Source organism: Chlamydotis macqueenii, chromosome 8 (assembly GCF_036417535.1).
Source record: "Chlamydotis macqueenii isolate bChlMac1 chromosome 8, bChlMac1.mat, whole genome shotgun sequence".
Lineage (NCBI taxonomy): Eukaryota > Metazoa > Chordata > Aves > Otidiformes > Otididae > Chlamydotis > Chlamydotis macqueenii.
Genome location: NC_141563.1, coordinates 19,485,221 through 19,509,716, shown reverse-complemented (window position 1 = coordinate 19,509,716; position 24,496 = coordinate 19,485,221). Strand labels below are relative to the sequence as shown.

Below are 24,496 nucleotides of genomic sequence, written 5' to 3'. Positions count from 1 at the left end.
GAATTTTAATGCTGGCAGCATATGTTCAGTGAGATATATATTAATATCTCTAATAGAAATTTCTAGTTTCTCAGTGTTTTTTCCTTTTGTAATGAAATACAATCTGCAAAATAGAGTATTGAGACTCTTTTCATGAGCTTTATAACTAAGATTATTATGCCCCTGTTTAGTAGATGTATAAACAGTGCAGTGAGTGGTCACCTCTTGGTAGTTCCACAGCTTTCTTAGTATGTGGATGGGAGACCAGGAAAAAAGGAAGTTTAATGAGGGAGATGATGCTAGTGATGTGTGGTGGTGGTGTTTTTTTTTTCTGTCTTAGTTTCAGTGTGGGCCATGAACATTCTGTTGTGATTGTTGATGGGTTTTATTCTGATAGACTTAAACCAAAGGATGAAAATGTGAGTGAATTTTTTTGTAACAGTTTTCACAAATTAGAATCTGTGTCCTGGCAGAAATTCATATTCACTTTGTGTATACCCTTGCATTTTGATTTTTTTTTTTTTCTTTAAGTACTTTCACGACTTTGTGATGAGACTTTCCTAGGTGCAACAGCTGTTCTGATTCTTCTAGGAGATAAGTGATGCATGTGCAGCACATGAGGAACTGTTTGAGTGAACTCACTATATTCTTAGTGTATCCAGTTATTGCAGTTGAGTAATTCCAGAAATGATAAGTTATGAGAATCCTGTCCAAATGCTGGTTTTAGGTTGCAACTCATTCCTTGCTATTCTTCTTTGATAGGAGGTTCTTGATACTGAGGAAAAAGTATAAGCAAAATTGAAACTGTTGAGGAATCTTCAGACATGTATGGAGCAAAAAAAATTTGTCTATAGAGCTTGTCTTGTCTTTCTCTGCAATATACTTTGTTCTGGGAAAAAAAAAGGTGGTTTGTTTTGTTTTGGGGTTTTTTTGGGGGGTTGTTTTTTGGTTTTTGGTTTTTTTTTTTTTGAGCTCACTTAACGAGAATCATAGAATGGTTTGGGTTGGAAGGGACCTTCAAAGGTCATCTAGTCCAACCCCCCTGCAAGGAGCAGGGACATCCCCAACTAGATCAGGTTGCTCAGAGCCTCATCCAGCCTGGTCTTGAACATTTCCAGGGATGGGGCATCCACCACCTCTCTGGGCAACCTGTTCCAGTGTTCTATAACTCGCATTGTAAAAAATTTTTTCCTAATTTCCAATCTAAATCTGCTCCCCACTATTTTAAAACCATTACTTCTTGTCCTATTGCAACAGGCCCTGCTAAACAGCCTTAGGTTTTGGTAAGCTTAGGCCTCAGCTAACGTGTTGTGCTACCCCAAGGATTGTGAAAGTTATTGTAGGCTGTTACTGAGTTAAGGGGAAGTGAATCAGAACAAACATATTGCAGTATGCATTGTAGATTAACTGATTTCATTTTAATTATATGACTGTTTAATTTGTTCTTATTTTATAATTGGAAAAAAATAGGTTTAGTATGTGCCAAATTACTGGGCTCTCGCCTGAATTTTGTAATTGAATTCTCAGATGCTGTTTTTGATCAGCATTGTTGCTTAAAAGGGGTGAGGTGAAGTTCTGTTTTGTTTACTTCCACATCATCACACACAACATAATTCTGGAGGTTCACACCCTTTTTCTTCTGTCTGAAGCATTATGACACTTGAGAAGACAGAGAAGTTCCACTTCTGTGACGTTAGGCAGTAATACAAGTTATACCTGCAGTTATATACGAAGCTGCCATGCGGAATAAGATTTCTGAATTTGGTGTGCTTCTCTATTGTCAGTTTAAAGAAAATAGTGATGATTGTTCCTGAACTATTTGAGTGATTTCCTTTGAAACTGTATGTTGTGATCTCTGGAGATCTCTAGTTAATCTGAGCAAATGTATTTTTTCATGTTCCTTCTGCATGCTATTGTATATAAGTGAGGGTTTTTTTTTCTAAATACAGTATTAATAGATGCATATGTCTAGTCAAATTGAGACATGGCTACCACATTTTCATATGCAATCTTGGAAATATTTTTTAAAATACCTGTAAGCTCAAATGTGAAGTTAGGAACACAAATTATGACCATATGCGTTCATTTATCAAATCTCCCTTCCTTTGATTTGAGCCGAGAATTTACGCTGTTGATTATTATCCAAATATGGATATGTCAGGGTTTTTTATAGTGATGTTTCTACAAGCCAAAACATACGAATGCTTGACAGTTCCAAGGATATTCAGCTTTGTAAACTCAAATTCCATTTTTTTAAGATTAATCTTTTCAGTTAAAACTTCTTCTCTCCTCTTATCCCTAACGTCTGTAAAATTTTGTAGCTTTGTTTCATGTTCACCACAGTTTTTGGGATATTTGTGATAATATATGTCACCACAGATCCTTTGCAGTTGTTTGTGTAGGCAGCGTATGCCTGTGTTAGTTATGCTCTAGGGTGGAGTAGGTGACGTAGTTTATATGTTTGTTAAGGTGCTGTTTCTGTATTGTATGAGAAGCAAATGAATTCATATCAGTGTTCTCAGAAATTGGACTGTGATGCTATGTAAGGTGCTGGTCGCATGGATTGGCTTTTAGAGATGTTCTTGGTTTCTGAAAACCTGGTATTTACAACACTGGTCTAGGGCAAAATGTAACGTCTTTCCTAAGAAGAGATGTTGCCTCTTCTGTTCTGGAAGTGTCCTTATTGAAGATTTGGAGATACCATGGTTAAAATCTTGTACCTGAATGTAGACTGAAAGCTTAATTTGGGCATGGAGTTTTGTGCTCACGGCTATAGCATACAGCGTGCGCTATCGATATCTTACACAGTGATCATACATTTGCATTTTTCTTGTTTGCTAGCTGTTGCATGCATGAAAAGGATGTTAAATAAAGAGCTCATTATTTCATATGTAGTCAATACGCAATAGTTTTAAAATACTATAAATACATGATTCTAGAAAGTGACTTAAAACATTGAAAATGCTGTAGATTTCTATCTTGTGTTATCTAAAGGACCCCATAGGATGACAAAGGGAATAGATTTGTTTATTGAAGTCATTAAAAATAAATGATTTGTTCATGCAGTTTTCTATGTGTATATCTTCTCCTTTCAAAAGAGATTCTAAAATAGTGTATTTTTTTCTTCTTCCTTAATAGAAATCTGGTTAAGAAATACTGTCCTAAACGTTCACCCAAAGATGAGGAACCCAGGTAAAAATAAGTATTTCAAGTTCTGTCTGTAAGAAACTAGGACTACAGTATACGCTGTCCTTTTATGGATTTTTTTTTTTTTTTTTTTTTTAATATGAACTGTGCAGTTGGCTAAGACAACAAAACAATTCTGCTTGGCTTGTAGATCTGCTGTAATTCTTAAGCATGAAACCTTAGTTTACTTCTATTAGTGTTTTAAAGTAGTAAGCATGGCAGTTTGTACTTGCTTCATTCCATATTAATCTTTAGCTAGCTGAAAGTTTGAAGGCTGAAGTTTAGTATGCCATGTACAGTCTGGTTTTTTTTTTTTTTAGAAAAGCAATTACTTTTTTTTAATAGAAAAGTAATTATGTGTCCTTAGGCTGTGGTTTTTGCTTAGTTTAGTAGAGTTTTTCAGTGCATTTGTATGGCAATACAGATGCAGCTATACATTTGTATATTGAGACGAGTGTACACAAAATTGTCATGTTTTTGGCAAGAAGAGCTCTTAAAGTGCTCAGTTGCTTTGACTCCAGAGACAAAATAGTGAATGTCTAACTGTGGAGGAACAATTTTTGCTAAGCAACTTTATGATTATCAGAGAGGTGCCTGTTTGCTGTCCATGATAATTTTTAGAATTTATTTAGAGAAACACAATACTTTTTTCTTTAGGGATAACTCTTAGGAAGGAAAGAAAGTGGGCAAGTTTCAGGTTGCAGCCCAAGCACATGCTATGCACCGTGTGCCTGAGAATTCACACACTAGGATTTCCTCTAGCTCTTTCAACTATTAAAAGATCCTGGACCACAGGGAATGGGATTTCTATTGCTAGGGGGGCATTTGAATTCCCCAGAGCCATGCCTATGGAGATGGCAGTATTCCACAGTTAAAGGAGAGAAAGATGTATATTTTAATATGGTGCCTGTTTTTTTTTTCCTTTCTTCCCTTCCACACACACTTTCTACCCTTTGCCCCTCCTCTTCCCCCCTTTTTAGTGCCAGCCATAGTGGCACCTTACTTCCAGCCAAGAGGTGGGCAGGCAATCAGGCAGCTGTCTCCAGAGCTGATAGCAAACTTGTTCTGTAGATCATCCATCGGGATGCATATGAGTGGTATGATTGGCATGTTCCAACCTCAAGACTACCAAGCACATCATCTCTGCAGCAAGTTCAGCCTCCGAGCCTAGGGACGTATGTATCCGTTCCCAAGCTCAGGCCTCTCAGTTGGCAGCTTAGGAGATACCACTATACTACAGGGCTTTCCAGGTAGTATTCTTCTTCTTTCTTTTCCATCCACAAAAATCCATGTTCTTATGAAATGTATTTGGAGAGACATTGCAACATATAGTACATGATAGGCTTAATGTAGGCTTTCCCAACTTGCATTTCTACTCTAATTCAATTAGCATTAAGATAAGGTTTATTGTAAAATATGTATGTGTTGTTTATTATTTAATCAGGAGTACAAACTATACTAAAAGAAGTCCACTGAAAAAAGGTGTCTCACTTTTGTATATGTATGTTTGTGTGTGTGTGCTTTCTGTCAGGTTTACTTCGTGTATTGCCTTTTTTAACATCCTTAACGAGCTGAATGACTATGCAGGACAACGAGAAGTAGTTGCAGAAGAAATGGGGCACAGAGTGTACGGAGAATTGATGAGATACTCTCACGATCTGAAAACTGAGAGAAAAATGGTAATTTCTGTATTTTGATTTGATAATAGGATATCAAAATGGATATGTCTTTTAACAAATTTATGTATTTTTTTATTCAATTTAATGAACCTGGCAATAAGTAGGTTTTGTAATACAAGTAAAACATACCTAAAGTTATTCTATATTTTTATGTACTGGTTTACTACAGTTACTAAACCTAAAAATTGACATCTTGGGAGACAGTGCTTACTAGTAACTTTTTTGCCGGTGAAATTTTTCTGTGGTACTGTTCTTACATGATTAATAATGTCTTCCAGAGTCCTGGTGACTTGTGGGAGATACTGCACATTGTAGTGTGTCAACTAAAGTGGGGAGTAACTAAACGCAATAGTACTAAAAAGTAAAATTAAACTTCATTTGTGGTGTTTTTAGCATCTTCAGGAAGGGCGAAAGGCTCAACAGTATCTGGACATGTGCTGGAAACAGATGGATAATGTGAGTCTGTGTTTTGGGGTTTTTTTCCTATCAGTAATATACAGTCTGTAAATGGAACTGCTGTCATCTTGCTTGCTTAGACTTTAATTTTTAGCAAAATTACTGAATGTCCAAATCAGACTTGGTAACAGCCAAAATACAGTTCAATGTTTTTGTAGTTCCTTGCTTTAAAAAAAAACCCTGTTGTCAACAGCTTCTTGTGCATGTGAGTGAAGCCTTGACTTCCTTCTAGCATAAAGGAATCTGTTTTTAACATGGGTACAGACTTCTTTGGTTGCTTCTCCACGGGCAACTTTTTGTTCAGAGAATAATTAATAATGACAATTTATTTATATGATGATGAGATCTGAAGTCACTGTATTTTACTTGAATTTGAGGGGTTATTACATGAGATCTATTCAAGAATACCACTATAGATTGCTGTACTTGGAGGAGGCAGAATTACTTTGTAACAGAGAAATGCAGGAAGTTAATTTCTCTAGAACAGATTATAAGCTTTTTCTTGAGACATGCTTTTAAACATGAGAAATGAACAAGCCTGAATGCTTGTTCATGATGCATTCTATTATTCTGCTGGTTTTGTTTCTTAGAAATTTATTGTATCTTTGATCCAGATTATTATGAAGCAGTACCAGAGAGGTGAATTTGTATTTTATTGTTGTAGACCCAGATAAGCAATGTCTTGCTTTAGTGTCATGTCAAAGAGTTTAATTCATGGTCAGAGGATCAGAGTAGAAGCAGATGTGGTAGTTTAGATGCTATCACCCTTCGCCAAGATAATTCCCAAAACGTCAAACAATCAGTTGTGTTGCATACACTGTATTTACTTGAGTGCAAAGTCAGTCTTTTAAATGCATACAGCCTTTAAGGGACACATTAGCTTTGCTTGCCTAACTTTGCACTGAAGCAGGAGAGCAGTGCTTGCACAATCTCTGTTGCCAGTTTTTCTCTAAAGATAAAACTTCTTGAGCTGCAACAGTTTTTCCTACAGCAGTTGCTTGACAGCATCAGGCACATTGAATACTGTTGTTTGTGCTGCTTACAGCTACACCATTTGATTTGAATGCTGATGATAACGGCTGGGTATGCTAAGATCTCATAATGTGGATAAATCCTTCAGACTACCTTCAAAATAATTTAGTTGAATTTATTCAATTAAAATCAATCACTGAAGGGAACTTGAAAATTTTACTCGTATCTGCAAGTCCAGGTTTAAGTATTCTGCCCTCTAACTTTTATTTAGGTTGTTGAAGTCAGACTAGAAAGTGGACTTGTCTGTTCATACTTAACTGCTGATCTTTGTAACAGGTTATTTTGTATTTTGGTTATTTGGTACTTTATAGCATAATTACAGTTGTTGCCTGGCAGATACTTCAAGTAGGTTTTAAAGAGAAAATCTTAAAAATTTTGAGACTTGGTTGCTGTGAGAACAATATGTTTATTTAAAGGTACTTAGTGAATTTAAGATATTTAAATGGAAGCTTTGATATTTAGAATTCAAAACTACTGTACAAAACCAAAAGGCTGTTGAAGCAGTAAGTTTGTGGCTTTTGTAGAGCAAAAAGAAATTTGAGAGAGAATGCAGAGAGGCAGAGAAGGCACAGCAAAGCTACGAAAGACTGGACAATGACACTAATGCAACAAAGGCTGATGTTGAGAAGGTAAGAGTGGTGCCATTTCATTCTTTACTCTCTCTTTATTATAAATATTTTGTTTGCATGTTTGTCATCAGTACTGGAAAGTATTTTTTGAGTGTATAAATTACACTTATTATGTGCAAAATCAGAGTTGCAGTGAAATATAAGACGGCACAGAGAGGCAGTATGCTTTATTAGTCTTGATGATGCTGCTGAGATGATGACTGTATTCCTTAGACAGGTGGGCTTACTGGTAGCTGGTGTCTTGCGGTACATACATTCAGTCGCTTCTGCTTTTTTTAGGATACGCATTTAAGCGAGGTGGCTAAGGGAGCTAAAATGATCATTGCTCTCTTTTTATATAACAAAGTAGGTCTGTAGACTGTCAGTATGTATGAAGTCTCACATTCTTTTTATTTCAGCTATAAAGATGTCAGTTTTGATGTCTTGTGATTAGTGTTTTTGCATAGTTGATAAAATAAATTAAAATATCTGTATGTAATTGAAAAGCACATGACATGTTTGAACTGATAACACTTTCCTACTAGGCTAAGCAACAGCTAAACCTGCGCACACATATGGCTGATGAAAACAAAAATGAATATGCTGCACAACTACAGAATTTTAATGGAGAACAGCACAAACACTACTACATTGTCATTCCTCAGATTTATAAGGTAAAATAATTAACAGAGAAAGTATGTCTGATCTTCTTTAAGGGAGAATTTTGAAATGCAAAACTTTATTTTTGGGATTTTAGTGGATAATTTTATCAAGAAATTAGCATAATCTTGATTACAGCCTGTGTTGTATCAGGAGTCTTACTGCTTACAGTAATTATGCTTAGACTTGTAATGAAGATATTCTGTTGCTTTTCCTATGAAGATTTTTGTTTAAATATTGCTGAAGAGGTATGGCACCTTTAAGACAACTAGGTTAGAGCAAACATTTAAAACAATGATTCTAAAAAGATTTGATCACTAGTTTTCATGATATTTGCGTGTGTGTATCAGTGCTTTGACTCTGGCAGAGATGAAGGAAAGCGTATGGCTCATGGCCACTATGTGGTTTAATGTATCTCGTGTACAGGTATAAAATCAGTGGATTGGAGGCAGAAATACTTCTGCCCCCCGCCCAATCGGTTGTAGCTTCATCAGTATTACCAGCAATCCACAGAACTCTCTGAAATAATAAAAAAAAGTTAAAGGTCAAAGTAGATCAGTACTTTGCATCTAAAAAGGGGATTTCTCAAGGTGCTTCATGTAGCTATGAAGTTTTGGGTTTTTTTTTAAGATTCTTTCAAAACGGGAGACTTTGCAAAAATAGTGTAGAGTAAAGTAGCTGGGGGACGTCAGGTGAGGGAGAGTTCAGAAGTGTGTTGGCATGTACGTTCAGCCATTTGGGAGAATACTGTGTCTGCAAAAACTGATTCTGAGACACGGAGTGAGGAAATGCAAGGTAGAAATACTGCCTTTATTTGAAGGTGTACCAACTTAAAAGTGCGCAATATTTTCCAGAAGCACGAAGGGAGTTCATATTTTTGGAAATACTAGAAGGTCTAGGATTCACAGAGAAAATTGCCTTGGCTTACTAAAGAATTTTCTAATATTTTAACTGTTAAGCAGCACTACAGTAGATGTGACGTTAGCACGCTGATGGAGGAATTGCAGTCAACTCCCAGTAGAAACAATTCAATCATCTTTCTTTGTAGCTTGGACCAGAGCTTTGGTTTATTGCCTTTGTTTCTCTAGAGTTAAAATCCATTATTATTGTCAGATACTACTTATGTTTTCTGAAATCTCCAGTAACAGCAGAAAGGCCTAGTCCTTCTTTCTCTTGGGACTATATTTGTATTATTTCCTTACAAGTATTTGGTAACAGTCTGTGAGAAAACCTTGGAAGAGGGATTTAGCATGACTAGGTTGTTGTTTGGAGAGAGAAATCGGATGCTGTTTGAGACATTTGCCTTTTTCAGAGCAGATACAGGAAAGATCCAACTTCTTATCCCATTTTTGATAACCTGTTGATGCATGTACTGTTGCTTTTTGTTTTATTTTGTTGTTTTTTTTTCCCCGCCTTCAATTAGGTGAATGGTCCAGGACTATTATCACATAATAGTATTTCTCTTTAATTTGTTCTTTCTGTTGTACTTCAGTAGACACTTATTACAAATCTTATGTAATGGTATTCTTTTCTTTTTCTCGCACACTTCTAAAGGAAATGGTTTGTATTTCGAATCAGAGAGCATGTCTAACCAGCATATAATATTTCTAATTTTTCCTGTTTTTTTAATAGTTGGTATTTATTGGAAAATATAAAAATAAAAGCAAGCTAGAGATACTTATCGCCAGAGAGAAATTATTTGGAACTAGAAGGAGGGACTGAGGAGATGTAGAATTTCTTTACTGTAGTTTTCATTTTTGTATGAAACAAATATTGAAACTAAATAGATGGCTGTAGACTTTAAAAAAATAATAAGGAAAAGAAACTCCAGTCCTTTATATAATTTTTAAAAATCGGAGTACTAGCTCTTCATAATTACTGTTCTGGGCATCTTAAGTCTATGTCTGAAAGGACTTGCTTTTTTAACTTCTGTTTTGTTAAGCAAATAAAAATAGTGGGAAAGCACAGAAATTCTATACTACACTGTGGTGACTGCAGTAATTCCATACATCAAGATTGGGGGGGGGGGGGGAATCTGCAAATAAAAGCTTTGTTTTATCTCACTTTGTGCTTGCAGCAACTTCAAGAAATGGATGAAAGAAGGACTATCAAACTTAGTGAATGTTATAAAGGCTTTGCTGACTCTGAGCGTAAGGTTATTCCAATTATCTCTAAATGTTTAGAAGGGATGATCCTTGCAGCAAAATCAGTTGATGAACATAGAGTAAGTAGAACTGAGTGACTGTTTAAATGTGCATGAGCAATTTAAATGATATGAAATATGTGGAGACGGGAAAGATGGACTTAGCCTGTATGTTTAGCTTTCTGTTGTCAAATATTTGTCTGCTTGAAAAGTGGTGTGACTTCAGTTTTAGCCTAAATGGTCACTTCCCTTTTCAGTGTCTGTTCTCTTCCTGTTTTACTACTTTCTTGTGATATGAACATCTTTGACACTTTCTCACTGTATATGATTTTGGACACATTGTTTTGGTTATTCTGAAACATCCTAGAATGCCAGCATGGTTGGTATTTTCTCCAGTATGTAGCATTAAATCATGTAAAGGGTTTTCAGTTAACAGAGTCTCATTCTGTGTCCTGTTTGATAGCAGCTACTGGCACTTCTTTCTTATTCCTTCTAATGTGGGTTCTTCCCTATTGCATCTTACTATGTCTAGTTTCTTAGTGTTATCTTCATTTCAGTGCTAATGGTGAAGGATTGGAAGGCGGGGTAGTAGTTTTGGCCATAAAGCATGTCCTCTTTTCAATTTGTGATGCTAACCCTTGGGGGGTGTGCTAGCTGGATTCCAAATAGCAGAGTATGCTTTGATTTACACTCACGGTAACACTGCTGAGAAAAAAGAACAGAAGTTGTCTTAACTTGATCTGTGCAAAAGCATACATTTTGAGCTCTCTTCACTTTCCCATCTGTGCATCTCTGCAATTAAAGGGAAAATCTACGTGGTGGTTTGGTGGGGTTTTTGTTTGTCTGTTTGGTTTTTTTACATTCTGTTTTTCTCTCTCCAGTTCTTGATGGGTTTGCTTGTTTTGCTTTTTAAACTCCTTAATGTCCAATGTTTAGGACTCTCAACTAGTGATAGACTGCTTCAAATCCGGTTTTGAACCTCCTGGAGATTTTCCATTTGAAGATTATAGTCAGAATATTTACAGAACTATCTCTGATGGAACCATCAGTACGCCAAAGCAGGAAGGAATGAGAATCGATTCAAAAACTACAGTGGGCAAGGCTAAAGGAAAGCTGTGGCTATTTGGAAAGAAGCCAAAGGTAACAATTAAGAAATTACTATTTGGGAAATTGAAATGTGAACATCTAGAGTGCATGGAAGCAGAATTCATTTATTTCAAAATAACCTTCCCCTTGCCTGCCACCGTCTTTTAAAATATGTGTAAGAAGATCTGAAGGTTTGAGCAGGGTTGGATACTTACCATATTAAAAATCAAGTTCTCACTGGGCGACGTTGTCCAATTTTCCTTCTAGTGACTTGTGTCTGGGAATGTTCTTAATAGATATTTGACAAAAGTAGCTTCCCATTTCTGTAACATTTCAAAGTTTCTGCAGTTGCATAGAAAAGATGTTAACTGGGGAGGGGGAGTATACTTTGGGATTGTGCAGACTTCAGATCTGTCTTTTATACTACAAAAAGCAACCCACTTCTAAATGTCCCATTTTGTAGATGTTTCTATATAGTAGTGTTATATAGATTTTTATTACACCTGCTGCTAGTTTTGAAAATTTCTGAGGTTTGTTTGAAAAAAGTACAATGTATAGTACCTCACTGACAAAACATACTGTTGAAGCTCCGTACAAGTAAATGTCCTAGAAGAAATATTACTATTAAATAGGTAAAAATATTCACATGCTAAAAAAAAAATTAAAGCAGAGAAATTACTCCTTTCTTGTATATGATTTTCAGTTAACAGTATCTGTGCAAGATGCCTTCATGGATCAACAAAAACGACGATCAGTACATGCATTAGCTATATAAATGAACAGTGACGCATATACATATTTACATTTTATGCTAGATCTTTAGTATTGGAGCATATCAGTGAGTCATTTTAACAATTCCACAAATTTCTATAATGTTACTTTAATGCCCCAAGTCAGTTTCTGCCATTTATTAGGGGAAACTATTCTTAGAGCTTGTTAGTGGTAGAATTTATTTTCCACTTGATAGTATTCCAGGAAAGCAGATCTTTAGGGAAAGAAAGGATACAGCTGATTCTTTATTCCCTCCTCAGTATATTATGTAACTGCAGCTGTGTGTTAAAGGGAAAACTGGTTGTTTGCTTTTCATGCAGTACAATTAAATACATTAATGCATTAGCGTATTTATTGCACTTGGCTGCAGAGGTGGGTGAGATTCAGTCTGTTCAGAAATTAGATCATGATTACCAGTTTGACAGCAGGCCATCTTTCTGAGAATTTTGGAGAAGGAAGCTAAGAAAATCTGCACTGGTTTTCAATCTGGAGCTTAACATTTACTGTAGTTGTAAGAAATTCCTTAGTATGATAACAGCTGAAGAAAGCTGACAGGACTTTCCCTACTCTTCCTTCTCTCCAGTTCATTCACTTTGTATGTAGCATTCAGAGAGTCAGCCTTACTGTTTCCTGGATGCAATCACAGATAGACATACGTGTAAACATACTACATGCAGCTCTTCCTTAAGGACCTGGAGGAAATGGAAGATTATGTTCCTTTTTTTTTCCCCACTCATTTTTGGGGAGGATGGATGGGCGCTCTACAAAACAGCAGCTGGGAGCAAAATACTTATCAGCAGATACATATTTAATTCCAAATACTATTTACAAGTTTTTTAAAGATAACTAATATAAAAATATGCTGATGTATTGTAGCTGTGGTATTCATGGTGGCCTTTTGGGCCTTCACTTAGCTGAAACTATGGCTGGTCTTGACTTCCAGATATGCATTAACCTATTTTTGATGTTGTCAAAGACATAAAAGTCTTTAAAAAAGGGAATGAGTTGTGCAGCAGAGGAAATAATACAGAAAAATCAAACTGGGAAAAAGCAACAGAGGTGTGAGAGACAGAAAATCAGAGAAGCTGTTTGAAAAAAGGGGAGGAAGAAGGTGGAGGAAGTTCTTGTGGTGATACTGAGACTGGCACACAGCGATTGTGCCCGTCCAGCTTGACAACAGAGACTGAATATACTTCTTGTTTTAGTTGTTCTCCGTAGATGTACCTAGTATTTCTATTTTAGCTCACCTGGTAGGATACGTCAGAATGTAGGAAGAAACTGAGCAGGAGTGCATAAGCTTACCGAATGCTTGCAACTAAAGTTGGGAAAAGCAGAGCTTCCTGTTCCATATTCCTGCACCAACGTGTAACTCCGAAGATTAATTCTTGACAGAAACATTTTTAAACCGATACAGTTATAGTGTGAATGTGTCTGGAACATTACAAGCTGTTTCTGTGTTGGATGGAAATTTTATTTTTATAAGACAGAATTTTCATTTTAAAACCACTTTGAACATTTGGCTTATTTATTGCTTTCTTTATTTCCACATTAGCCACAATCCCCACCCCTAACCCCTACTAGTTTATACACATCCAGTACTCCTAATGGGTCCCAGTATCCCATATTCTCCATTGAACCAGTGCATTATTGCATGAGTGACATAAAAACAGGGAAGCCCAGAATTCCTTCTTTCAGAAGCCTCAAAAGAGGGGTAAGTTTGATAAGTTGAAATGCATGGTGGGCTATGAACAGTGTGTTTGTGATGTGGCTTTTCTAATGCTCTTCACCCTCATTATAAGGCTTCCTTTGTTAAAAGTAACACTTCAGCTATAAGGTCACTTTTAGGATACTTTGTTTCATATTATACAGAAGTTACCAACAGGTTAAAAATAAAATAGGAATACTCTTTATCGCATTACAAATACTTGTGCCTAAAAGAAAGGTGTTATAACGAGGGTGCTCAGCATGTGTTTGATACCTTTCCTCATTGTTGTTCACATTCGCAGATGTTTTCCTACCATCATGTAACATATTTTTGCAGTAATTTATCATTGGCTATATAGTCCCCACAAAAAACATCTGACAGATCAGGTGTCGTATTCGCTGACTTTTAATCAAAACAATCGTAGCTGGTTACAAGACACTGAACTAAGAAGGGAGAAATTTAACTTCTTTTGTATATCAAATGCTATAGCATATGGTGCTTGCAGATTTCAAAATACTGATTTTTGAAACATTACAATTTTAATGCCTTTTCTGATTAATAAATTGTTCTTTTTTTTGGTCCAAGAATCTTTTGGGTAAAATTATTTTAAAATTACGACCAAATGCCACCCTCTGAGATTTATCAGTTCCTTTACTAATTTATAGTGGCATATTCTGCAAATAGAATTTGTTTGGAAGACAGTAAAAGGGAAATGTTAAGTGGTTTCCTAGGAACATTTCTGGTACTAGTGATAAATGTACTGGCACTTTCCTGTACGTCAGTGAAGCACAGGCTGCCCAGTTTGTGTATGTTTTATGGTATTTATTGATCCAAATAATGAGATAATTGGATGCATTTTATTATATATAATGATTTTCTGATATTTGAAAACAATGTTGACTTGCTGTCTCATGTGCATCAAGAATGGTTGACTACTGTTGACATAATATGGAGATCAAAGTACAACTGTTGCAGTAGAGTTATGATTTAAAAGCTCCCTTGCTGTCACTCATAATGAGTAACACTTAAAACTTATTTTCTTTATCTTTAAGACATATTGTGGCATCTTATTTCAGGCCCCCAGGTATCTTGGAAGTACCCTTTCTACCACTGGCATTTTTTAGAAAATTCTTGTGGTCCTCAAAGTATTTATGGGGAACAGTTTCTTCTTTTCCCTTGTGAATCACTTATATCATAATTTGTTCTGGTCATGAAGATAATGTTCCTTCTTTAGTTACTCAGTGAGGAACTAACTAAATTAGGTAATTGTTGAAGTGGCAGAGCTCTTGGTTACACCTCCTTTTTGTTGATCACTAAATGTATTGATTCCTGGCTCACAAATCAACACCACCTTGTAATATCAGTAGTTCTAGAAATTCCTACTGAAGCAAAAGATCATCTCCTCAATGGAAAATGAAACCATATTTGCATTTAATTTTTTTATTCTTACACTTAATTGTTCATGTTGTAAAAGTGAATTAATTTATTTAGAATAGTATTCTGTAAAATGGGCAAGGATCACTAGCGTCCTACAAATCTGGATTAACTCAAATATCCCACAATATCAAATAGTCAATCTCTGAGGTGAACATTTAATTTTTACCTATTTTGAAATTGCTTGCAAGCATTTTAACAGACATCACATTATCACATATTGAGTGCCTATTCAATTTAAATGTATAATGTAATTCTAATAGATATTTTTAATCTCATTGATCAGTTTTAGCTTTATAATATATCTTAATTCAGTGTTTAATAGTTGCTAGTACATGATCTTGTTTTCCACAGTTTTGTCCCTGGAAGATGATATCCAAGTGGTATTGATATGCAGAACTACCAAATGGTATTTAACTCACTTCTGCTTCTACCAAGATTTATCCATGGGTTGACACATACCAGACATAAGCATTCTGGTTATTTTGTTTAACATGCCTTGTACAAGATTTCGCTCAAGGCACTGGAGATCACAAAACCAGACTGCCCTCGTTCTGTGCTTCAAGCATTAGATTTCCCTGTCATGCTGTACAGCAAAAGCAGCACATAGTAGCTGTAGAATAAGTTATTGAAAAAAGTCTTTAAGTGTAAGCAAGTGTAACTTGCTTTATTAGTACTGCTATTACGTGCTGCTTATTATCCTTTGAAATCTTAACATTTCCAGGTAGTGTTAGTCTTTGCTCAGTTGCGCTTGATACATACATAAATGCATCATCAACAGTGATACGTAAACCTGACCTGTGTTTTCTTGGAAGACTCTTCCTAAAGGGAACAAGAAGTTTAATCTACAGCTGTTTTACATCTTTGGACTTTATTGAGGTTTCTACCAAAGTATAATTTGTGAAGGTGTTTTACTTTCCTCATTGCTAGAAATTCTAATTATGTGTGTGTGCCCCGGTCAAGAGCCTTAACAATTACTGAGGGTCATAAATGATGTCAGAGATCTGTATCTTCTAAGTTGCTTTGTTTCTCTGGAAAGGGTTATCCAAAGTCATTGAAAGCATGATAGATCTTCGAAATGCTGTAAATGTTAAACCTGGCATCCATATTTTATTTACTTCCTCTAAGGGTCTTTACTCTTTAAATGGCTTTATCTGCACTAAAACAAATGTTTAGTTTTAGGATAGCAGCAATGACCCAAATGCTGTTTTGAGAAAGTAAAATTAGCAGGTTTTGAACCTGAAAGAGAGCTTTGTTTATTGTAGTTCTACTGTGATAATAAAGTAAATACATTGTAAAAAATTACATTTGTAAAAGTGATTTGCATATGGCTGACCAGTCCTTCATCATCATCTTCTGCTATTTTGTGCAGTGTTGGCTGTGTGTGTGTTTCTTCTCCTACAATAGAAGTTTTTAGCATATTATTCAAAACACTAAAAAGTAGTTTAATGAAGTTGTGTATTAGAATTTTCGCAAGTTAAACTACTTGTTATCACCTAGTAATTTTTAAATCACTAATTCTTAAAGCAGACGTGCATTTCTGATTATTGTATTTTGCTTGTGTATTTTTTATAAATTAAAATTTTAATCCTTACGTAATATTTTAGATACATTTTTAGGCATTAATCATTTTTGTAACTGGTCATTGCATGTGAATAATTTCCCGTTTCTTTCTGTTTTCAAATGAACTGTGCAGTGGTCGGTGAAGATGGTAAGCCCGTGTGCTGATCTGTCTGCTGTACTTCTGCTAAGATAGCATGAAAGTAATCTTTTGAAAGTGTTTCCATACCATAACTGCTTAAGTCAGGTGCCGAAATACATCTTCAGATGTTCCACTCATATACACAGTCTTCTTATTCATCCATGCTTATTGTAAGATAATTAGACTTGTGATCTGGCTGCAACTAAATCTGTGATTTTGGAATTTTAGGGTTGACCAGTATTCACAAGTTGGTCATGATGGAAATACTTGGTGATTTCCCTTTGTCAGGAAAATTGTGAAAGCAGTGTAAAATAAGTACATGAAAAGATTACAAACCTTGTGTAAAGGAGAAACACTGAATACTGTAAAATTCACTCCTTTGAATTTAACAAAACAATTGCAGGTTAGGTGATCCTTATGCTTAGGGATATTAGCTGTTACATGAAATTAAAACCACACCTTAATCAATATTGTTGTTTTGCAGAGTACATCAGTAAAAATTCACAAAGACCTCTGTTCTTCTGATTATTGCTGTAAGGACATTCTGGTTTTAACTGACCTATAAGGAAGAATGATAGAGAGGATGTGATTGTCTTTTTGTTTCTTTGTAATGTGTGAAAGCACTTGAAAGGATTTTAATTATTTTTCTTTCCTCCAGAAAGAAACACTTCTGCTTTATTTTGGAAACATTGTATCTTGATTTCCCTCCTTTTATGATGTCTTGTATTCCTTTCTTAAAAAGCAGTGAGATTATGATTTTACAAGTGCCAAACAAACAAGAAGTTGAGGGGCAAGAAGATCTTAAGAAGGGATATTAGAAACTTGGCACCTGAGCCTAAGGCTGCTTGTGTCAAAATCTTGACAGTCAAGTTTCTGTCAAGTTTCTTCTTGGCAAAAGAAATGCTGTCCAGTGCGGTTTGCCTCTGTGGAGGGTTACTGTAATGGCAAGTGGATTTCTTGTCCAAAACCCAACTTTTTTAGGCAACTAGGACACAATGTAACTTAACTTTCTGTTACTAAGATGTCTACTGTATTTCGTTCTTAACTTAACACTGTCAGTGTCTGTCACCCTGAGGGGATGAGTTTTCACAGCAAATTCACAAGATATGTAAAAATTTCTTCCCATGATTTTCACATCCGTGTCCTTCCATCCTGTTTATAATCTTAGCACAAGGTTGCAATCAAATGTTTGCAGGTTTGGGCTTGTAACAATAAGTGGTCCTAATTTTTTTTGGGGGGGGGGGGGGGGAAATTGGAAAGTAGGACATTATTTTTATAATGAAAAAGGCGACCTGGAATATTTGAGCAAGTTTTGATTCAGATTAACAAATTTAAGTAAAAATTTTGATGTTATAAAGATTTTTTCTGTGCTCTGTGAACTACTTTTACATGAGGTAAAATGCATCAGAACTTTGTAAGTTTTAATATATTTTCTAGCAAGATTGCTGAACTGCTGGCAGAGAAGTACAATAGTACTATTTTTCTTTTAATAGCATCTAAATTGCCATAGAACGCACACTCCAGAGAAAGAATAAATTATATACATATTATTATAATATACAGGTCTTAGATTTTGTTGTTGTTGTTGTTCTGAGTGAAATTACTCTATAATTAATTTTGTCCTTTCTAAATCTGCTTTAAGTGCAGTGGATGTAATAGGAGTACATGGCTTAGCTTTTCAGAAAAATAATTAAGTCTACAAACTTTGAATCACATCTGTGAGCCAACTGTTACAGAAGGCAGAAAGAACCTTGAATGAATTACTACGATCTGGCAGCAAGAACGTGCATTTATTCTGTTGCAGTCTTTTGCTGTGTGTCAAGTAGAGTTTTTAAGAAGGTCCATCCTGCTTCCAGTGAACACTGTCCGTGTGTGGGTATGTCACTTCAGCTCTCCAGATATGTGCGTGTTACTTGTTTAATAGTATTTCTACTTGCAGGGCCCTGCACTGGAAGACTTCAGCCATCTCCCTCCAGAACAAAGACGCAAGAAACTGCAACAGAGAATCGATGAACTTAACAGAGAACTACAGAAGGAAACAGACCAAAAGTGAGTGCATTTTTTGGGAGTTCTGTCATGGTTCTCTTTGTTTCTTTTGAAGTCCTCTACCTAAGCCAACAGTGCTCAGAAGCTTGGAGGCAATCTGTTAGTCCATTTTTTTATTTCCTGGTTTATTGTTTATAGGTTCTGTAAGCATTGCTCCATTCTGCTTTACTCTATTACACGTTTTGATCCTAATGTTGCATAGGAAACATGGGACCTAAAAGCATGCATTAAAAAAAAAAAAAATCAATGTGTAGGTCTGTTGAGCAAGAGAGCTGCAACTCAGTGCATTAAGAAAGGAACGTTGTTAATACTTAGGAAATTGTGTATAACAAAAAATATGGGAAACAATATTGAGACTGGATAGAGAAGAGTCAGCAGCTGGAGTCCTTGTGTGCTTGTGCACAACACAAGAAACAAGGCAAAGTGCTAAGATGACAGAATGGGAAAAGGATTTAGGAGCAGTAGTTCCTCCTGTCTGTGCTTAGTACCTAACCATGGGTCAGGATCTTATACACATAAACATTATTTTAACTTTAATGAATCAGTACTGATGCGTGTAATTTTTATAATTACTGTGGGGTTTTGTATGTCTTTAGAGATGCCCTCATCAAGATGAAGGATGTTTATGAAAAAAATCCCCAGATGGGTGATCCAGGCAGTTTGCAACCAAAATTAACTGAAACTATGAGCAACATGGACCGTCTTCGGATGGAAATACACAAGAATGAGGTTAGGTTCTAAAACAATTCCTTGGAAAATGTAAATTAAGTGGTAAAATTGTAGTTTGCCTATGAGTTTTAAGAAAGTGGTCCTGATACAATTTTTGGTGGGGTGCCATATGTTCAACTATGCTCACCTAGCTAGAATAAGGATGTACATTATTAAATATGTAAACAGTTTAGAAGAATTTCTTATTAATCTCTTATTCTGAAATTCATATGTGATTAAAGATTTCTTTTCTTCCTTAAGGCCAGTATGGAGTATAGGCCAAGCAGGAGGGATAGGTTCATGCCTCATGTGAAGTAATCATGAGACTTCACATGTGAATGTAGTCTCTTTGTGGTTGTGTACTAACAAGTACACTGTGTGCGTGCATTTGGTAAATGGTGTTTGCTGGTTTAGAATTAAATTTTCTTTGACACAGATTATTTTCTTTTTTTCCCCCCAAGGCCTGGCTCTCTGAAGTTGAAGGTAAAGTGGCAGCCAGAAGTGACAGGCGGCACAGCAGTGATATCAACCACCTTGTAACACAGGGCAGAGAGAGGTCACTATTCTGTCTCTACTGCTTTTATACAATATGCTAGAATTGTACATCTCTGATAGCTAACAGTAGCTGATGGCTGTTATCCTCTGAAAGTTTATGTTCTTCTAAAGGAAGATCCTACTGGTTCTGAATTCTAGAGGTCACTTCATGTCATTATGGTAACATAAAGAAATAGTGAGTCTAATTGAAATAACCACTCATTAAATAGCAGTGCCTTTTAAAGCTATCATATTCCCTTGCATAAGGCTCATCAGTTTTCCATGTTCTGTAGAGAAAGGTATGTCAAAGTTGTTTGGTTTTGGAGCAGAATTTAGTCTAAGCCTTTGTTAGATCAGTATTTTCAGAAAGTCATGTCCAGCAGTAAATTAAAAAAATGCTAACAGACGTTCCCAGAGCACTATCCACGGTCTGCCCTTTCTGTGATGCACATATGTTCTGAGTTTTAAAGCTAAGTACTCTCACGCTCCAATCATTGCATTATAGCCCTGAAGGGAGTTACACGGATGACGCAAATCAGGAAGTTCGAGGCCCACCACAGCAACACGCACATCCAAATGAGTTTGATGATGAGTTTGAAGATGATGATCCATTGCCAGCTATAGGACATTGCAAGGCAATATATCCGTTTGATGGTAAGGTTAACAACATGCACTATCATTCCTTGACTGTAAGGCATGGATTATTTCTAACAGAGAAGACAGGTAAAATGATTTAAAGTAAATTAACAGTATGAGCAACTAGTTGCTTATAAGATCAGTGGAAATATTTTATAAATCACTTTAATTCATGAGCAGTACTTCTGTGCTGTTTTAAGATAAATATTAGCACAGCTATTGGCAAATATTCAGCTTTACAAATTGGACTGTGTTTTTATCTGTAAGCCTGTTTGACCATATGTTCTCTTGCACAGATTTTTGGTCCTTCCTGTTTATGTATAATCTGGAAACTATGCCCTGGGAAAAAGATGACTTGAAATTCTGTCTGAACATTGAGACTTCTTTGCCTCTTGTTTTTCACAGGTCATAATGAAGGCACTCTAGCAATGAAAGAAGGGGAAATTCTGTACGTTATTGAGGAAGACAAAGGAGATGGGTGGACAAGAGCTCGAAGACATAATGGAGAGGAAGGCTATGTGCCAACATCATATATAGATGTAACGCTAGAGAAAAACAGCAAAGGTGCAGTAACCTATATCTAACAGTAAACTGGCAGCTTTCAGTTGTACATTCCCCAGGCAAAATAGTGGAAAAACAGTAAGGTACACAGGTTCATGGAAAGCATTAGAATATGAGAAGTGACAATGGTCTGTTGTTTGCAAAGTGAGTTTGCTATAGTTTTTTTTCAGAGATGACCACATGAAATTATGCATCTTACACTGGTCGGCAGTTTTGACTGATGTCTTCCGCTTTAACTGATCTGGTGTTCCTGCTTTACAAAGCACTAAATCCAATTCAGCTATTAAACTGAAAAAGACCAGGATGCTTGCTTGTTCTATAGAATACTTTGTTTTTACAGAGAACTGAAAAATTACTTAGTTTTAAAGATCTCTTAAGATTTACTGTTTCCACTTTTATGACTTAAACTATATGCTTAAAACAGAGGGTTTTTTCCTCTAATAACTAACGGAACTCAGTTACTGAAAATTATTAATTTCCTTCCCTAGCAAATACTTGGCAACTTTCACTTCTTAAACAGGAAAATGTTTTCTGATTCTGAAAGCTCAACAAAAATACTCAGGAAGAAACATTATGATTAAGAAGGACAGGAAGTCCACTGACCTGCCTCTCTCCTTCCTCAGTACTTGTAATGTAGAATGTTGTGTTTTGGACACAACTTCACTGTTTTAACTCTAGATGCTCTGAAGAAACAAAAAAGAGACCATATGTAATGCTTGATGTCTTACTGAAACCTCTCTCTGCTCCTGAAAAGGGAGCGATTTTATATTCTTAATCTGTGCCTGTAAGCCAAGTCTTTTAAATTGCATCATGTTTAGTTTGAAATTAAGGTCCTAAATGTACAGTAATTCCCCTCACTGTTAAATCACTGAGGATTGGAAACTGCATTGCACTACTTGATTATTAGGGGAAAAAAAAAATTAATCTAAAAGCTATGGCGTGTATTTCTAACGAGAATTTGTGGAATTAAGTACAAGGCTAATGTACAGCCACTGAGAATGGCCTGTTAGAACTGAGCACGCTTCTCTGTCTTCTAAAGGCCTTCAGTAACTTTGTTCTTTTCTTTTTCCTCTTGGACTGCAGGTTCCTGAAGCGGGTTTCTGAGAAAATGGGCGAGATCTTGAAGGAGGTTACATGCAGCTGCTGGGGCGGGTTGGGGGGAGGTGGGAGGGTACTAGACTGGGAGGCCCAAGGGGAAAAGCTAGTTGCATGAATGCATGCAGACATACATTTAGTCACTAACATCTTAGCATCTCCATACATAGATAAGGATGTATTACAAATTCTTCAATTTGTGCAGGAAAATAGAGTTCCATTACCAGAGTAAAAAGGCTACTGCTCCTAAAATCGCTTTATTTTCATTGTCCTAGGTTGTCCCAGCTGCACAAACTATATTTTAGCTTGTGCTATGTTTCAGTTATCTCAATTACGCTCTTTTCCAACTCATTTTAATTGGCAGTCATGTAGAACCATATGTCAGTTATCAGTCTGCCTGTACCACCTCCATGCTCGCCCTTAACCTCCTCCTGCATGCCTAGGACAGTCAGGCATGTCTGCATAACACTTTGCCATCATTGCTTGTCTTATTTTATAACAAATAATTTTGTTTAAATATCTTCAGCACTAGAGTTTCATCCCAGTATCCATGTATGCTGCTATAACTATACCACTGCAACCATCATTACATTCCAGTTTTTGGCATAACTGATAAGAGACCATAATATATTTGTGTTGATTGGGGAAATACTACATCTCAGCTCTAGCCTACAATGCAATCAAGAGAAACTCCTAGAACTGTGGTCCATCTTCAGCACTTCAGTAACCTGTTGCGAGCACTGAAAACCTGGAACACCACCAGAGAGATTCACCACTCCAAGCTAATGACTGTTCTCAGAAGTCAACCACTTGCCATTCAAATGCTGCCTTAAACTAGAGTGCCTAAATCTGTTGTTTGCCAACACTACCACTTACAGTATCCCACAAAGGGCTTTGTGTCTCAGCTCTTTTCACAGTGCTGCAGCTGCTGAGGTAGCCACGGTAGGTGTTTTCTAGAGCTCTACTTTACTGGATACATGGTGCATCATGAATTTTATACATTGAAATGTGTATCTGTCTCTTCATTTGACTTTTTAAAAAATATTTTTATGAAAACCTTGAGTTTTTCACTATGAAGTTCCAATTTTAATTACTGCAGTGCTAGTCCATTTCCAGGTGATGCTTCATTGTATGGACCAGTTGAAATTTACGTGAAACTTCGTAATGATCTATGTGCACTTTTACTTGTAAACAATTAAAATTTGGATATGTTTATACGTGTAAATATAGTTGTCTGCAGTGCCCCTATTGCTTATGTTGTCTTGCCTCACATTTGTGGTTCTATTCATAAATACATCATATCTGATTTAGTAGGGTGATAAGAATTAGACTAGAGATGTTGAGGGGAGGGATAGTTGTATCAAAGCAAGCTTGTCAACCCAGCCACCTGCTCTTTGGGGAAATTAAGTAATAATCAAAAGATCCTGTTTTTCTGAGGTCTGAAGCAATATTTGGATGCAGCAGTGCTGGATTCTTTTTAATTTCAGTGTTATTAGGAACTGTGCTACCAGTAAAACTAAATCTGAGTGACTTGTGTAGAGGTTTATTCCTTTTCTTCTGTATACCACTATTACACAGCTTGACCTAGTGTATTACGGGGGCTGTTAAACTCTAACGTTTAGATTTTTGGAGCTTGTATACAGGGTTATTTATGTAACAATGTGACATTACTCTATACTGACAAAACTACTTACGTAGTTTTTGGGGGTGGGGGGGGCAGTTGTTTTTTTTTGGTTTTTTTTTTTTAATCTAGTGCTTTTTATTTTAAAGTTAGAGAAAAGGAGGAAATGTGATCTGTGTATTTTCTGCTAAAGCGCCTGTGGGTTTGCTTGGCTAACAGCCTTGCAGGTCAGTAATAACACTTCCTGGTAAAGGACTAAATGTTCTTTTCATGCTACTGTTTATTTTTCTAAAACCAGGATTTGCTTCCTTTGGAGGCAGGTTGCTTTCATGAGGGATAGTGCAACTTGTATGAGGGTTATTAAACATAGGAAAAAAAAAAACATTTGTTCTTGCACAGCTAGTTATAAATCACTTACTTAATCTAAAATTCTGAATGTGAGTTGTCTTAAAGAATCTTAAATTTTCCAGTAATTTTTAATCCTTTTTTGTGCACATGTTGATTTCCTAAATGTTAAATGCTTTGTTTAAAAATAGTGTTCTCTGTTGAGAATATTTTCATGGAATAAAAAAAAAAAAATCTTTTCATGATGTAAGTAATTAGCTTCCCCATTTGTTTTCTGTTAAGACTGACAGCAATACGTTTCAGCATGAGCTGTAACCTCTTGTTATGGTGGTAGAACCTCTGCTGTGATTATAGAGGGGGGAACAGATCATACCATTTTGGCGGTGGTTTTGTTGTTAGCTTACTCACATAATTCGGAATGCTGCAAGTAACAGCTCACTGCAGAAACGGGCTTCCTGACAACAGGCACATGCAGCTTCTAACCATAGTTCTTGCTTAAATATTTACAC

General features: G+C 36.1%; 1 protein-coding gene across 4 annotated transcripts in view; it reads left to right on the top strand.

Annotated features, from left to right (window-relative positions):
- The window catches only part of FNBP1L (formin binding protein 1 like), a 55,860-nt gene extending 31,619 nt beyond the window's left edge, over nt 1–24,241 (top strand). For 3 of the 4 annotated variants that reach the window (XM_086753370.1, XM_086753373.1, XM_086753372.1), the window contains 12 exons: nt 3,118–3,171; nt 4,697–4,844; nt 5,238–5,300; nt 6,857–6,961; nt 7,486–7,614; nt 9,678–9,824; nt 10,680–10,883; nt 18,381–18,490; nt 19,084–19,216; nt 19,657–19,751; nt 20,235–20,383; nt 20,771–22,061. In XM_086753370.1, the coding sequence (XP_086609496.1) occupies nt 3,118–3,171; nt 4,697–4,844; nt 5,238–5,300; nt 6,857–6,961; nt 7,486–7,614; nt 9,678–9,824; nt 10,680–10,883; nt 18,381–18,490; nt 19,084–19,216; nt 19,657–19,751; nt 20,235–20,383; nt 20,771–20,949 (1,516 nt within the window). In that variant the 3' untranslated portion in view covers nt 20,950–22,061. Of the gene's footprint in view, nt 1–3,117; nt 3,172–4,696; nt 4,845–5,237; nt 5,301–6,856; nt 6,962–7,485; nt 7,615–9,677; nt 9,825–10,679; nt 10,884–18,380; nt 18,491–19,083; nt 19,217–19,656; nt 19,752–20,234; nt 20,384–20,770 lie in introns of all 4 variants that reach the window. The other variant, XM_086753371.1, reaches the window with a different exon arrangement.
- The last annotated feature ends 255 nt before the right edge of the window (nt 24,242–24,496 follow it).